At 71.9% G+C, this 14,839-nt stretch overlaps 1 protein-coding gene across 4 annotated transcripts in view; it reads right to left on the bottom strand.

Moving 5' to 3' along the window:
- PLEC (plectin) overlaps nt 1–3,316 on the bottom strand; it is a 50,587-nt gene extending 47,271 nt beyond the window's left edge. For 3 of the 4 annotated variants that reach the window (XM_058816122.1, XM_058816131.1, XM_058816114.1), the window contains exon 1: nt 2,821–3,316. In XM_058816122.1, the coding sequence (XP_058672105.1) occupies nt 2,821–3,316 (496 nt within the window). Of the gene's footprint in view, nt 1–843; nt 953–2,820 lie in introns of those variants that run through there. The other variant, XM_058816139.1, reaches the window with a different exon arrangement.
- Between the last annotated feature and the right edge of the window lie 11,523 nt (nt 3,317–14,839).

Raw genomic sequence — 14,839 nt, 5'->3', positions numbered from 1 at the left:
GCGGCCCAGCCCCGGTGTCTCCCCCGGCGGGGGCTCCGGGCCGCCCAAGGTGCCCTGCCCGCCTTATCTGGCACCGGCACCGGCAGCGGCAGCGGCGGCCGCGGATCGCACCGGCCGCGGGCTCGGCGCGTTCCCAGCGCGGCGGCCGCGGGAGCGGAGCCATCCCGGAGCGGCGGCGGCCGCGTGACGGTGCCCGGTGCCACACACAGACCGACGGAAGCCGCGGCCAACGCCCTGGAAAGTGCCAGGGGGGAGGGAGGGCCGGGGCCGCGGGCAGAGCCCCGGCAGCTCGGGTGCAGGCGGCTCCGGGGGTGCGGGGGGGGTCTCACAGGACCCCCAGACAGCGGCACCCTCTCGGCCCTTCCCGGACCCCTCTGTCACCGGATATCTGCCCCCAAAAGCATTTGGCACCTCCGTGCCTCGGGATGGGGATGCTGCGGGAGGGTTTGGGCAGCTCCTGGCGGGACCCCCACCACAAAAAGCGCCAGAGTGCACAGGGGTGGGCACGGGCCGTGGCACCGGGGGAGGGCACACTCTGTCCGTGCTGAGTCATCCCTGGGTACCGTCACCCCCTCCCCGACTGGGTACCGCTCCCCCCGGGATGCTGCCCCGCGGCAGGTGACGCCCCCCAAAGCCCAGGGCAGCGCGTTGCTCCCCTTGTCCCCCATCCCACCGTGGGTGCGAACCCCCCGGATCCCCGCAGGACCCCCCACCCACCCGGGACCCGGCGGGGTGCGGGTATCGTGTGGCTCCCCCCGTGCTCGTGCCCGTGCCCGGACCGGTGGGCGGGGCGAGGGGCCGAGCCGAGCGCGGCGCGGGGGGGCCGAGCGGGGCCCAACTCACCGGTGCCCCCCGGCTCGTCCCGCTGCCGCCGCCAGTACCAGACCAGGGCGAGGGATGCAGCGTGCCCCGCCGCCACCAGCGATGGGAACAGGGACCCGCTGTCCTCCATGAGGGGCACGGCGCGGCTCGGCACCGGCCGGGCTCGGCGGGTCAGGGACGAACCAGCGCCCGCCCCCACGGGGCAGCGCCCTCTCCGCCTTAACCCCTCCCGAACCGCGCCTGGAGACGCCTCCTGCCCGCCGCACCGGCAGGGCCCCCCCGTGTCCCCCCCGTTCCGCGTCTTCGCCCCCCCCCCGCGAAGTGTCCCCTTCTTCCCGGCTTTTTATATCCCGGGACAAGGCGCCCTGGCGGCGCCAGCCCCCCCCCCGTTCCCGTCCTTTCCGCAGCCCCACCGGTCTCACCCACCCGGTACGACCTTCATGGGCAGGCAGGGTGCGGGCAGGTGCGGGCAGGGTGCGGACAGGTGCGGAGCGTGAGCGAGGGCGCAGCGCGGCTCCGCCGGTGGCGGCGGGGGCTGGGGGGGGGCGGGCAGGGCGCGGGTGTCGATATAAATAACCGGGGCCCGTCACCGAGCCCGAGTTAGAACATGACACGGGCGGGGGCGGGACGGGGCGACCGCGGCGGCGCCCCAGGACCCCCCGGCAGCGGGGCGGGTGGGGACCGTCACCTCGGGGGTCGCTGTGGCATCAAGACTAAGAGCCCCGGTACGGCCCCGCCGCTGAAGGAGGCCGCCCCCCGAGCAGGGGGGAAAATGGGGCATATGGGTGCTCCCGGGACCCCTGCGCCCCGCGGGGACCCCGCAATCCCGGCCGCCGGCGCGACCCCGTCCCCGCAAGCCGGGAATCCAGGCCAGATTTTCCGGCAGCGGCTCCCGGGGCGGAGGCAAAGCCTGGAGCCGGATCCACTGGCACGGCGGGACTGGACGGGAGGGGCGGGGCGCCGCGATCGCGTCCCACGGGAGGGTCGGGGGACACCGCAGCCCCCGAGCCCGGCGCGATGTGCGACCCCAACCCTGAGCAGAGCTCCGGGGAACCCCTCCCGTGCCCACGGGCCGTGGGTGCCGCCCGCGCAGGACCCGCACCCACGGGGCAGCAGCGCCCGGGCCCGGCCCCCCCGCCGGCCGGTGACTCACGGCGCTGGCAGGGCCCGGGCTCGGCGCCTCCAGGCTGGAAACTTGGACCGGAGGCGGCTGCCCACGGCCACGGGCTGACTCACAGCCCGGGGGGATCGGGGGGGCCCCTCGCCGCCGCCTCGGAGCGACACCGCAGCTGCCCCGCCCGGGGGGGGGTGGGACACCGGACGCCTCGCACCCCCGCCGGTCCAGCTGCCGCCGATCGTGTGTCGGGATCGCGTGTCGCCAAGGAGGAGGGGCTGGGGACCCCTCCCGGCAGTGGCAGCCCCCTCCCCAGCAGCACTGCCCGCCCCAGCTGCCGCCGTCTGTCCGACCCACCCCAGGCCCCGTGGGGAGCAAAATCCCCACGGAATGTCTCCCCCTCGCCATGGCCTCCCTGAAGCGCTGCTCCCCACGGCACGGACACCCGACGGCACGGATCCCCCCCCCCCAGCACAGCGGCCTCCCCACCGTGGTGGAGCCAGGGAGGGCGGCAGCAATGCCACCCCTGCAGCACCCCGGGCGGCAGCAATGCCACCTCTGCAGCACCCCGGGTCCTGCCACTCCACCGGCCTCTGGGGACCCCGGGAAGCCACCTCACTGCACCCCAGCCCTCGTGATGCCCCAGCGACCACTCCTGCCCAGAGCATCCCCGAGGGGTCAGAGGGGCACGGCGAGGATCCCCCAGTGCCCTCCTCCCTCCCCAGACAGAGCAGGGGCCTGCAGGTACCCCCACCCCATCCTCGGCTCGGAACTGGGGGGGTTTAGGGCACCTTAAGGACTTGTCCTTGTCCCAGACCCCCCTGGCAGCAGCGGGGCTCGAGTGCCCCCCACCCACGAGCGCATCCCGGGGCACTGATTGGTACCTGCGGCCGGGCCGGGCTGGGGGGGCGGCTGGCACAGCCCCTGCCCCGCGGTGACGGCGGCGGCTTCCACGTGCCCCTGGGCCTCGTCCTTCCTGCGGTAGAGGCGGTCACCGGCGGCAGGACGCGCCCGGGGGGTGCCAGCGCCGGCCGGGGCAGCGGCGCGCCGGGGCTCGGGCCGGGGGGCGGCGGGGCGCGGAACGCGCTGCAGCGAGCGCGGCACCACGTCCGGCGGCAGCCGCAGGTACTGGCGCAGGTGGGCCACCCCGGCGTCCGTCAGGTACCAGTAGAGGTGTCGCCAGGCCGCCGTCTGTCGCACGAGGCCGCGGGAGCGCAGCGAGGCCATGGCGCGCCGCACCTCCACGTTGGCCACGCCGGGCAGCTGCGGGTGGGTGCGCCGGGGGCAGCCGTCCCGCTCCCCGACCAGGACACCCTCGCGAAACAGCAGCTCCAGGATGGAGCGGAGCCGCTCCAGCGGCATCAGCATCCCCGCCACCATGGCCGGGCAGCGCGGCGCGGGGCACGGCCCGCAGGGCTCGGTCACAGCTCAGCACCGCTCCGTATGGCACAGCCCACGCTGCCCCAGCACAGCCCAGTACGGCCCGGCACAGCCCGGTATGGCCCGGCACGGCCCAGCTCACTATGGTCCGGTACGGCCCAGCACGGTCCCACACGGCTCAGGTGCTCCAGCCCAGCCCGGCACGGTCCGGTTCGGCCCGGTACGGCCCGGCACGGCCCAGCGCGGTCCGGTACAGCCCCGTATGGCCCGGCACGTCCCGGCGCGATCCGACACGGAGCGGCGCTGGCTGCCGGCGCGGCGGGAGCGGCTGCGGCTCCACCCCCGGCCGGGGGGGTCGGGGGGGGCCCCAGGCCCAGCCCTGACTCACCAGCGGCCCCTCCCCGGCCCCGGCTCCCTCCCGGGGGGGGCACGGCCGGAGCCGCCTCCCCCTTCCCCCCCCCGCCCCGACCCACCGGGCCGGTTCCTGCGTGGGAACCCCCGCGGGTTCCGCCCCGCCCCCGCCCCGGGACCGGCCCCGGGGAGTGCCCGGGGGACCCTGAACCGGGAGGGGGACACCGAGCCGGGGGGTGTCCCTGAGCCGGGGGGATCCTGCAGAGGGAGGGGGACACCGAGATGCGGGGGTCTCTGAGCTCGGGAGGGGCTCCCTGAGCCCGGGGGCTCCCGAGCTCGAAGAGGACCGAGAGCCGGGGTCCCTGGGAGGAGGGAGGCTCTGGGCCGGGCACGGCCCCTCCGAGCATCCCGGGCTGCAGGGAGAACCACGGGCTGCGGGCACAGCCACGGGCTGCAGGGGGACGAGCAGGTGCACGGGCACGGGTGGGGTGCGGGCAGGGGCGCGGGCACGGGCACGGGCAGGGCTCGGCAGCCACATCCTGCCACGTCAATATTTGCTCCGCTCCTGCCCCTGTTTGTCCCGGCTTCCCCAGGGGGACCCCCCGGCAGTGACACAGCCCCAGCAGTGGCACAGCCCCGGCGGTGGCACAGCTGCGCCGCGCCACGCCCTCCGGGTGGCAGGTGGGGACGAACGAGAGGCAGCTGCCACTCCCCCGAGCCCCCCGGCACCGAGCACCGCCCGACAACCCGCACCGGCGCGGCGGGGACACCAGCACGGCCACCGGCACGGCCACCGGCACGGCAGCGGGACCCCGGCACGGCAGCGGGACCCCCAGCACCGCCGTGGGGGTGGGAGGGCACCGGAGACCTCTCCTCTCCGGGTTCTGTGTGAGGGGGTGTGGGGTGGCACCCCCATCGCAGAGCAGGAGGAACTGGGGTGCCAGGCTGTCCCCCACGCCGGGGGGTCCCAGGCTCACAGACCCCAAAAGGGGAGAAACCCCCCACGGGATCCCTCAGCACCCCTGGACAGGCAGAGAGAGGTCGGGGCACAGGGATGATGCTGCGAGGCTGCAGCAGGAGCCCCCCGGCAGCCTTGGGGGGATGGAGGGACACCCCCACGGCACCCCTGTCCCTGCCGACGGGATTCACTGGGATTCACTGGGATTTACTGGGATTCACTGGTGGGGAGCAGCGACCCAGGCATGGGGGGCTGCAGCTTTGGGGGATGGAGGGACACCCCCACAGCACCTTGGTCCGTGCTGATGGGATTCACTGGGATTTACTGGGATTCACTGGTGGGGAGCAGCGACCCAGGCATGGGGGGCTGCAGCTTTGGGGGATGGAGGGACACCCCCACAGCACCTTGGTCCGTGCTGATGGGATTCACTGGGATTTACTGGGATTCACTGGTGGGGAGCAGCGACCCAGGCATGGGGGGCTGCTGCCTGCGGGGTGCCCGCCCCAGAGCTGCCCCGGGGATCCCAAACCCGCTGGGCTGATGTGCACGCACTGGCATCTCCGGGGGCCCCACCAGGACTTGCACAACTTCCCCATGCCCGAGGGCAGAGCCGGGTGGCAGAGCTGGGCATTGCGAGAGCCCCCATCACCGGGGCCCCAGCACAGCTGGTGCAGCGGCACTGGGAGCACTGGGAGCACTGGGAGCACTGGGGTGCCCAGAGCCCCTCAAAGGGAACCCCTTGGGAGAGCATCAGTGGCCTGAGCCCCACCTCCGCTTGCTCCACCCAAAGAGGCCCACAGCACCCCGGAACCCCGGTGGGGTGGGATTGATGTCAGGGGCGAGGAGGATGGAGTGAGAGGGAGTGATGGGGGGCAGGGATGGGGATAAAGGGGGGCAGAGAGGAGAAATGGGGACCAGCGATGTGGGAGTGATGTGGGCAGGGATGGGGATAAAGGGGGGCAAAGATGAGAAATTATGGGGAGCAGCAATGGGGCAGTGGTGGTGCCTGAGATGGGGGAGGCACTGGGGGCATTTATAGGGAAGTGACGGGGACAAGGATGGGGATAAAGGGGGGCAGAGATGAGAAATTACGGGGGGCAGCAATGGGGGAGTGCTGGCTCTTGCGATGGGGGAGGCACTGGAGGCATCTCTAGGGGAATGCTGGAGGCAGGGATGGGGATAAAGGGGGAAAGGGATGGGGACAAAGGGGGGCAGACAGGAGAAATGAGGCGCAGCAATAGGGGAGTGATGGAGGACAGGGGTGGGGATAAAGGGGAGCAGAGATGAGAAATTATTGGGAGCAGCAGTGGGGGAGTGCTGGCTCCTGCGATGGGGGAGGCACTGGAGGCATCTCTAGGGGAATGCTGGAGGCAGGGATGGGGATAAAGGGGGAAAGGGATGGGGACAAAGCAGGGCAGACAGGAGAAATGGGGAGCAGCAATGGGGGAGTGGTGATGCCTGCAATGGAGGAAGCACTGGGTGCATCTCTAGGGAAGTGATGGGGGCGGAGATGGGGATAAAGGGGGCAGAGATGAGAAATGATGGGGAGCAGCAATGGGGGAGTGCTGGCGCCTGCGATGGAGGAAGCACTGGGGGCATCTCTAGGGAAGTGACGGGGACAGCAGGAGCGTGTCCCCCCCAGGCGCGGCCCCGCACCCCCGGCCCGCAGCGGGGTCACGGCCGCGCCGGCGGCTCCCCGCCTGCCTCCCTCCGGGAAGTGCCGCGTCAGCGCCCGCCGCCCGCCGTGATCCAACGCGATGTGACAGCGGGGCCACCGCCAGCGTCCCGCCGCTGTCCCCGCGCCGGGCAGGGCGCGCCGAACCCCGCACCCACCGGGAGGAGCCGTCCCGCATCGGCCCCGCAGCTGCGCTCGCCGCCTCGCAGCTCGGGGTCAGCACGGGGGGCTGGGGCACCCCACAGTCCCGCTCCTGCGCGCCCCATGTGCTCCTCACCCCTACCCCATGGAAGCCTCGGGCAGTTCCCCAAATGTGGGGCGGGCAGCGCTTGCGGCAGCGGCTTCTGGCCACGGGCCCGGCGCTGCCGTCCCGGTGCCGGTGCCAGCGGCGGTGCCGGTGCCAGTGCCGGGGTCTGGCGGGGCCGCCGGGCTCCCCGTGCCCAGCGGAACAAAGCGGCGGCTGTTTGCGGAGGGCAGCGCGGCCAGCGGCCGGCTCATAATGAGGCCGGTGCCGGCGGGGGTCCCGGCGCCAGCGGGGATCCCTGGGACGCTTCCCACCGTAAATCAGCCTGGCCGCAGCCCGGGCTCTGCCGGAGGGGACACGACCCGGGATCCTTTCTCTGGGCCCTGCGGCATCGCCACAGCGGCTGGGCGCCCTGAGCCCGCCGGGGTCCATCCCGAGCCTTGCCGGGATCGTCCCCACCCGGCCGAGATCCATCCCAACCCCACCCACCCGAGATCCATCACGACCCCCGCCGGTGTCCGACCCTCCCCGACTTCACCCCGAGGCTGCCGGGCTCCATGGCGACTTTCCCGGCCTCCATCCCATCTCTGGCCGGGTCCATGCCCACCCTGGCCGGGCTCCGTTCGGCGGCTGGCGGCGGTGGCTCTGTGCCCGCTGCTGCGGTGCCACGGGGCCCGGCGGCCGCAGCGGCCCCGTGACCGGCACCCGCCGGTGCCCGTTACTCACGGCCCAGCGCTCCGGCTCCGCAGCGCGGCTCGGTAACTCGGCCAGGGGCCCGGCGGCACCGAGGAACTCCGAGCGGTGCCGGCGATGCCGGGGCGTCCCCGCTGACCCCCGCCCTCCTGCCCGCGCTGCGCCATTGGCACGGGAGGGATGCGGAGCTCCCCGGGACGCGGCCCCCACCCCCGCGGGACGCGGAGCCCTCCCCGGGACGCCGAATCGCCGCCGGTGCCCGCGGGCCTGGCCCGGGAGCGCTCCCGGTGCCCCCTTTGCCGGTACCTTTGAGGGAGGCGATCTCGTGGTGGATGCCCCGCGCCCCCTCCATGGCCGCCCGCACTCCCGCACGCTGCCGGCCGGTCCCGCAGCCCCGGGGCGGGTCCGTCCCGCCCCCCCGGCCGCGGCCCCGCCCCGCCCCGCCCCGCCGCCGCAGCCCCCCGCCCCTGCGGCACCGACACCGCCCCCCCCCTCCGGCGGATGGGACCGGCCCCGCAGCCCCCCGGGCGCGGCGCGGCACGGCACGGCACGGAGTCCCGGCAGCGCGGCCCCCTCGGCACGGCACGGCAGAGACCCTCCCCATCAATAACAGCACAGCCCCCCCCAGCACAGACCCCTGACCCCCCCAGCACAGCAGAGACCCCCCCTCTCATCAGCACAGCCCCCCCCCCAGCACAGACCCCTGACCCCCCCAGCACAGCAGAGACCCCCCTCTCATCAGCACAGCCCCCCCCCAGCACAGACCCCTGACCCCCCCAGCACAGCAGAGACCCCCCCTCTCATCAGCACAGCCCCCTCAGCACAGCCCCCTGACTCCCACAAGCACGGCACAGACCCCCCCTCAGCACAGCACAGACCCCTCCCCACCAGTGTGCTCCGACCTCCCAGACCCCCCCAGCACAAACCCCCCTCCACACCAGTGTGTTCCCACCCCCTAGATCCCCCCCACAGCACAGCACAGACCCCCTCCCACCCAGCACACACTGTGCCCCCCATGCCCAGCCCCAGTACAGCCCCCCAGTTCCCCCCGAGTGGGGCCATCCCCGAGGTGTGGGGGGGTCTCAGTCCAGCCCTACCAGCAGTGTTGGGTGGGGGTCTGTCCCTGAGGGGTCAGGGGACCTCCCCAGCTGGCACTGGCACCACGGTCCAGGGCCAGCCAGGCCTCAGGCTCAGCTCTGCATGACCACACCAGCCCCAAAGCCAGCCAGGAATGGCCACTGCACTGGGGACACCAGCCAGCCCTGGGGACACCAGGAGGGGCTGTGGCATGGCCACCACACTGTGGCCACCAGCCAGCCCTGAGGACACCAAGGACTGTGGTATGGCCACCACACTGTGGCCACCAGCCAGCCCTGGGGACACCAGGAGGGACTGTGGTATGGCCACCACACTGTGGCCACCAGCCAGCCCTGGGGACACCAAGGACTGTGGTATGGCCACCACACTGTGGCCACCAGCCAGCCCTGGGGACACCAAGGACTGTGGTATGGCCACCACACTGTGGCCACCAGCCAGCCCTGGGGACACCAAGGACTGTGGTATGGCCACCACACTGTGGCCACCAGCCAGCCCTGGGGACACCAAGGACTGTGGTATGGCCACCACACTGTGGCCACCAGCCAGCCCTGGGGACATCAAAAGGGGCTGTGGCACAGCCACCACATCGTGACCACCAGCCAGCCCTGGGGACACCAAGGACTGTGGCATGGCCACCACACTGTGGCCACCAGCCAGCCCTGGGGACATCAGAAGGGACCCAGCCCAGCCACCACAGTGTGGCCACCAGCCAGCCCTGGGGACATCAAAAGGGGCTGTGGCATGGCCACCACACTGTGGCCACCGGCAATCCCTGGGGACATGGGGAGGAACCCAGCACAGTGATCACACTGTGGTCACCAGCCAGTCCAGGGGACACCAAGGACTGTGGCATGGCCACCACGCTGTGGCCACCAGCCAGCCCCGGGGACACCTGGAGGGGCTGTGGCATGGCCACCACACTGTGGCCATCACACTGAGGACACTGGCAAGCATCCAAGCCCCAGGGACATCAGGAGGGACTGTGGCATGGTCACCATAGTGCTGCCACTGGGCCACTGTCACTCCCAGGGACACTGGGAAGGACTGTGGCACGGCCACTGCACTGTGGCATGGCCCCTGTGACCCCCAGCCATCCCAGGCACCCTGGCATGGTCCCCACCCCAAACCCTGGTGAAGGGCCGGGGGGTCCCAGGGCCCAGCTGTCCCTCACAGGTGACAGTGCATGAACACCGTGCCAGGCCTGGTGACAATGTGACAACGTGACAACGTGACAATGACAGTGGTGATGATGGCAGTGGAGACAGGGTCCTCCAGCCTGGCTTCAGTGCCCACCAGGCCCTGTGCCACATTAATGGCTCCAATAAAGGGGGCACGAGGTGCTTGGCACCCATTTCACTTTGGGATCCCAGCACCCTCGGTGCCCCCAGCCCCACGCCTGGGCCACCACAGCTCCTCCAGCCCTGCCCCACGCGTGGCAGAGTCCCTGGCAGCGCGGCTGCTGGGTCCCCTGGGCTCTGGGCCTCGGGGATGGCACGTGCCAGCCGCTGGCAGGGATCAGCAGCCCCGATGGGCTCCGTGCCCACCCCGCTGTGTCACCGCCGCTGCGTCACCCTGCCCGGCTGTGCTGGCTCAGCCCTGACATCACCCGCCCTGCAGACAAACTGCCCTCGGGCCACTGAGCCATCGGGCATCCGCGGCCAGCCCTGGCCAGGGCAACAAACCTGCCAGCACCTGGCAAGGAGGCACAGGGACCCCCAATCTTGGTCCCCTGCTGGTACCCAGTGAGGTGGGACAGTGCAGTGACACCAAACCCTCTGTGCAGTGATGCCAAGCCCTCTGCCACCCTCTGAGGAGTGACACTGAGCACAGCTCGTGTACAACAGCACCAAACCCTGGCACCAAGCAAGGTGGGGTCACACGGTGACACCAAACCCTCTGCCACTCTCTGAGGAGTGACTGCATGGTGACATCAAGCCCAGCCCGTGTCCAAAACCTGGCACAGAGCAAGGTGGGTTCACACGGTGACACCAAACCTACCAGCAGCTGGCAAGGGGGCACAGGGACCCCCAATCTAGGTGCCCTGATGGCACCCAGTGAGGTGACACTGTTCAGTGACACCAAATCCTCTGTGCAGTGACACCAAACCCTCTGGCACTCACTGAGGAGCGACACCAACTCCAGCCATGTCCAAACCCCACCACTGAGCAAGGTGGGGTCACACAGTGATATCAAACTACCCAGCACCTGGCAAGGTGAGGTGACACGGTGACAGCAAACACCTGGCCCAGGACCTACAGCACTGAACCTTCCAGCACCCATTGAGGTGGCACAGCACGGTGACAATGAACACCTGCCAGCACCTGGAGAGATGGGACAGCACGGTGACAATGAACACCTGCCAGCACCTGGAGAGGTGGCACAGCACGGTGACAATGAACACCTGCCAGCACCTGGAGAGGTGGCACAGCACGGTGACAATGAACACCTGCCAGCACCTGGAGAGGTGGCACAGCACGGTGACAGTGAACACCTGCCCAGGGAGGTGGGACTGCATGGTGACAATAAACCCCTGCCAGCAGCTGCCAAACCCTGTGCCACCCCTGCCGGTGGCACCCGGGCCGTGCTGAGATCTGCCAGGCTCGGACGCGCCGAGCCGCTCCTGACAGCACCAAGTGCCCCAGGGTCCCTCAGCCGGGGGACATCGGGACAGTGCCACAGCTGCTGGTGACACAGACAGGGACCGCAGGCCGTTCCCAGCACCCCAACACCGGGATGCCCCTCTGGGGGAGCAGCCAGACCCCCCTATGGCCGGGACCCCGCAGCGGGGACAGCTGGGACCCCCGGCTCGGCCCGGGGGGGCTCCCCCCGCACGCAGCACCGCTCCCATGTAAGGGCATGGCCGCGGCCGCTGCCGCCCCACGCCGCGACACCGGGGCGCCCTCGGCCACGGGCAGGCACCGGGGGCACGGCCGGGGCCAGAGCCACCTCCCGGCGCGGGGCTCGCACCCCGAGATGCCACCGATGTCACCAGTGCCACCAATGCCACCGATGCCACCGATGTCACCGATGCCACCACCAATCACCGGCGTGCCCCTCGCCTCCGCACCCCGACCACCCTGAGTATCCCTTCCGCGCCCCCCCAGCCCCCCGGCAGCCCCTCTGTCCCCAGAACATTCCGACGGACCCCCCGCCCCTCCACGCCGCCCCCGACCCCCTCCGGTCGCTCCGGGGGTCGCGGGCAGAGCCCCCCCAGCCCCCCGAGCCCCGGCGAGGGCAGTGACCGGGGGGTCCCCGTGGGGTCGGCGCTGCCGGGCCGTGTCCCCCGGCCCCCCCAGCCCCCCCGGGCCGGCCCCCCCGGCCGTGCCGGGGCTGGCGGTGCCCGCCGTGCCCAATTATGGGAATGAGCGGCCGCGCTGCCCCGGGGCCCCTCCCGCGGCCGGCGCCCCGCGGCGCCCCCCGGCCGGCCCGACTGGGGCGGGGGTCCCGTACCCTTGTAGCGCTCCCGCACGTCCTCGTAGGCCTGGATGAAGTCCTGCTCCTCGGGCTCGGGAGGGGGCCCGGCGGCGGCCATGGCGGCGGGGGGCGGATTTGGGGGGGGCGAGGGCGGGGGCCGCGGCCGGGGTCCGGCGTGCCCGGGGTGTCCGGCGTGTCCGGCGGCTCGGCGGCCCCGCACCCCGCGGCCGGGCAGGGGCACGGGACAGGGGACGGCACAGGGGACGGCACAGGGGACGGGACTGGGGACGGGGCGTGCCCCCGCCCAGCCCTTTAAAGGAACCGCCGGACACCGCCCCGAAGCGCGGAAACGGCGCCCACGGGCACGGCACCGACCCACGGACACGGCACCGACCCACGGGCACGGCACCGTGGGGCAGGGCACCCCACGGGCCAGGGCACCCCACGGGGCACGGGGAAAGGAAAGTCCCCCAAGCCCCCCAAAAGGGTCACTCGGTGCTGGGGATGTGGCACTGCCCGAACCCCGATAGTGCTGACCCCGTTCGTGGGACACCCACGGGTGCCCAGAGGAGCGCGAGGGGTCGGTGATAAGGGACAGGGGTGGCAGGTGATAAGGGACAGGGGTCGCAGGTGATAGGGGACAGTGTGGGGCTGGGGTCGCAGGTGATAGGGAACAATGTGGGGCTGGGTTCACAGGTGGTGAAGGATGGGCTGGGGGTACCCGGTGCACCCCACAGCCGGCACAGGGACCCCCCCGATTCTCATCCCGACCTCCCCACCCTCGCTCATGGGGCAAACCCGGCGCCCCCTCCCCTGCTGAAAGCTCAGCCCCTCTCAGAGACCCCCGCGTCCCCTCCGGCTGGCGGGGACAGGGACATCACGGCCCCCGGATTTTTAAAAACCGAGGGATTTTCAAAGCTCCGTGTCCCAGTGCCACCTGAGGGGTACGGCCCCACCGCGGCCCCCAACACCCCCCGCCCCCCTCGGAGCTCAATCCCGGCCGTGGGCGAGCTGAGGCGGGGGGGACACACACACCGGCCCCATGGGACGGGGCATCGTCATCCCTAAAAATAGACATTAATGCCCCGAAACTCGAGCGGGGACAGCGCGGGGGGGTGGGGGGGGGGGGGCGGGGAGGGAGGGAGGCGGGGAAGGACAGGGAGGTGGAACGGAAATAGCCGGGGGGAGGGCTCTGTGCCGCGGGGGGGCTGAGCGCTCTATGGGAGGGAAACGCTGAGCATTTTATGGGGATGCGCTGGCAGCTGTACGGGGACGGCCCGGCACGGCACGGCACAGCTCGGCACGCACGGCACAGCTCGGCACGGCATCCCCCATCGCGGCTTCACTGCCCCGACCTCAGCACAGCTCCCAGCGTTGTGTCACCCCTCGATGTCCCGACCCCCGTGGGACCCCCACGGCATCGCCCCCCGGGCCTCCAGACACCGCCGACCCCTCCATCCCCCTGAGCACCGGGTCACGTCCCAAAGCCCCGGACACATCCCGACCCCCACCACCCCACAGCGGCTCATTCCGAGCCCCCCGACACGGCCCGACCCCCGTGGGACCCCCACGGCATCGCCCCCCGGGCCTCCAGACACCGCCGACCCCTCCATCCCCCTGAGCACCGGCTCACGTCCCAGAGTCGGGACACATCCCGACCCTCACCCCCCAGCTCAGCGGCTCATTCCGAGCCCCCCTCGACACGGCCGGACCCCCGTGGGACCCCCACGGGCCTCCAAACACGGCCGACCCCTCCATCCCGCTGAGCACCGGGTCACGTCCCAGAGACCCGGACACATCCCTCCCCCCGGCCCCCCACAGCGGCTCGTTCCGAGCCCCCCGACACGGCCCGACCCCCTCGACACGCCCCGGCCCCCCGGACGCGCTCCCGCCCCCGGGCCGTACCTGCGATGCGGATGACGGCTCTCTCGGCGGGGTCCAGCACCGTCCCGTTGCCCGCGGCCGCCTTGGCGCGCTGGGAGCGCTGGTGCTTGCCCAGGTTCCAGGGCAGCGTGTCCCCGGCGCCGGGCGAGCCGCTGCTGCCACTCGAGCTCTCCTCCGCCATCGCCGCCGACCCCGGCTCCTGCGACAGAGGGACGGCGTCAGAGACCCCTGGTACTGGGACCACGGCGTTCGGACGCTACGGACCCCCGGCACCGGGCACCCTGGCACCGAGACCACCGCATTCGTATGCTAGGGACCCCCGGCACCGGGCACCAGGGAACCCTGGTAGCGGGACCACCGCCTTCGAACGCTAGGGAGCCCCGGTACCGGGACGGCCACTTTCGTATGCTGGGGACCCCCAGCACTGGGCACCAGGGAGCCCTGGCATCGCCACTGCCCTCTCGCTTCAGGGACCCCCAGTACCGGAACCACCGCCTTCAAACCCTAGGGACCCCCGGCACCACCACCTTCTTACGCTAGGGACCCCCGGTACCAGGGCACCAGGGACCTCTGGCACTGTCATCTCTTTCCCTCTCGCTCCAGGGACCCCCGGTACCGGGGCACCAGGGACCCCCGGCATTGCCACTTCCTTACATCTTGCTTCAGGGACCTCCGGGCACCGGGCACCAGGGACCCCTGGCATCGCCACCGCTCTCCTCTCCCTTCAGGGATCCCTGGTACCGGGGCACCAGGGACCCCCGGTATCGCCACTGTCCCCTCTCGTTTCAGGGACCCCCGGTACCGCCACCTCCTTCCTTCTCCTTTCCGGGATCCCTCGGCACCGGGCACCAGGGACCCCCGGCACGTCCACCTCTTTCCCTCTCGCTTCAGGGACCCCCGGCGTCATCACTACCCCCCCTTCTCCCTTCAGGAGCCCCCGGTACCGGGCACCAGGGACGCTCGGAACTTCCACCTCCTTCCTTCTCCTTTCAGGGACCCCCGGTACCAGGCACCAGGGGCCCCCACACTGCCACTGCCCCCCTCTCTCGCTTCAGGGACCCCCGGTACCAGAGCACCAGGGACCCCCGGCATTGCCACCTCCTTTCTTGCTTCAGGGACTCCCTGCACGTCCACCTCTTTCCCTCTCGCTTCAGGGGCCCCCGGCACCGGGCACCAGGGACCTCTGGCATTACCACTGGCCCCCCT

The sequence above is a fragment of the Ammospiza caudacuta genome, chromosome 1, assembly GCF_027887145.1.
Source record: "Ammospiza caudacuta isolate bAmmCau1 chromosome 1, bAmmCau1.pri, whole genome shotgun sequence".
NCBI classification, from domain to species: domain Eukaryota; kingdom Metazoa; phylum Chordata; class Aves; order Passeriformes; family Passerellidae; genus Ammospiza; species Ammospiza caudacuta.
Note: the sequence above shows the minus strand (reverse complement) of the source record. Positions and strands in the feature narration are given on the sequence as shown.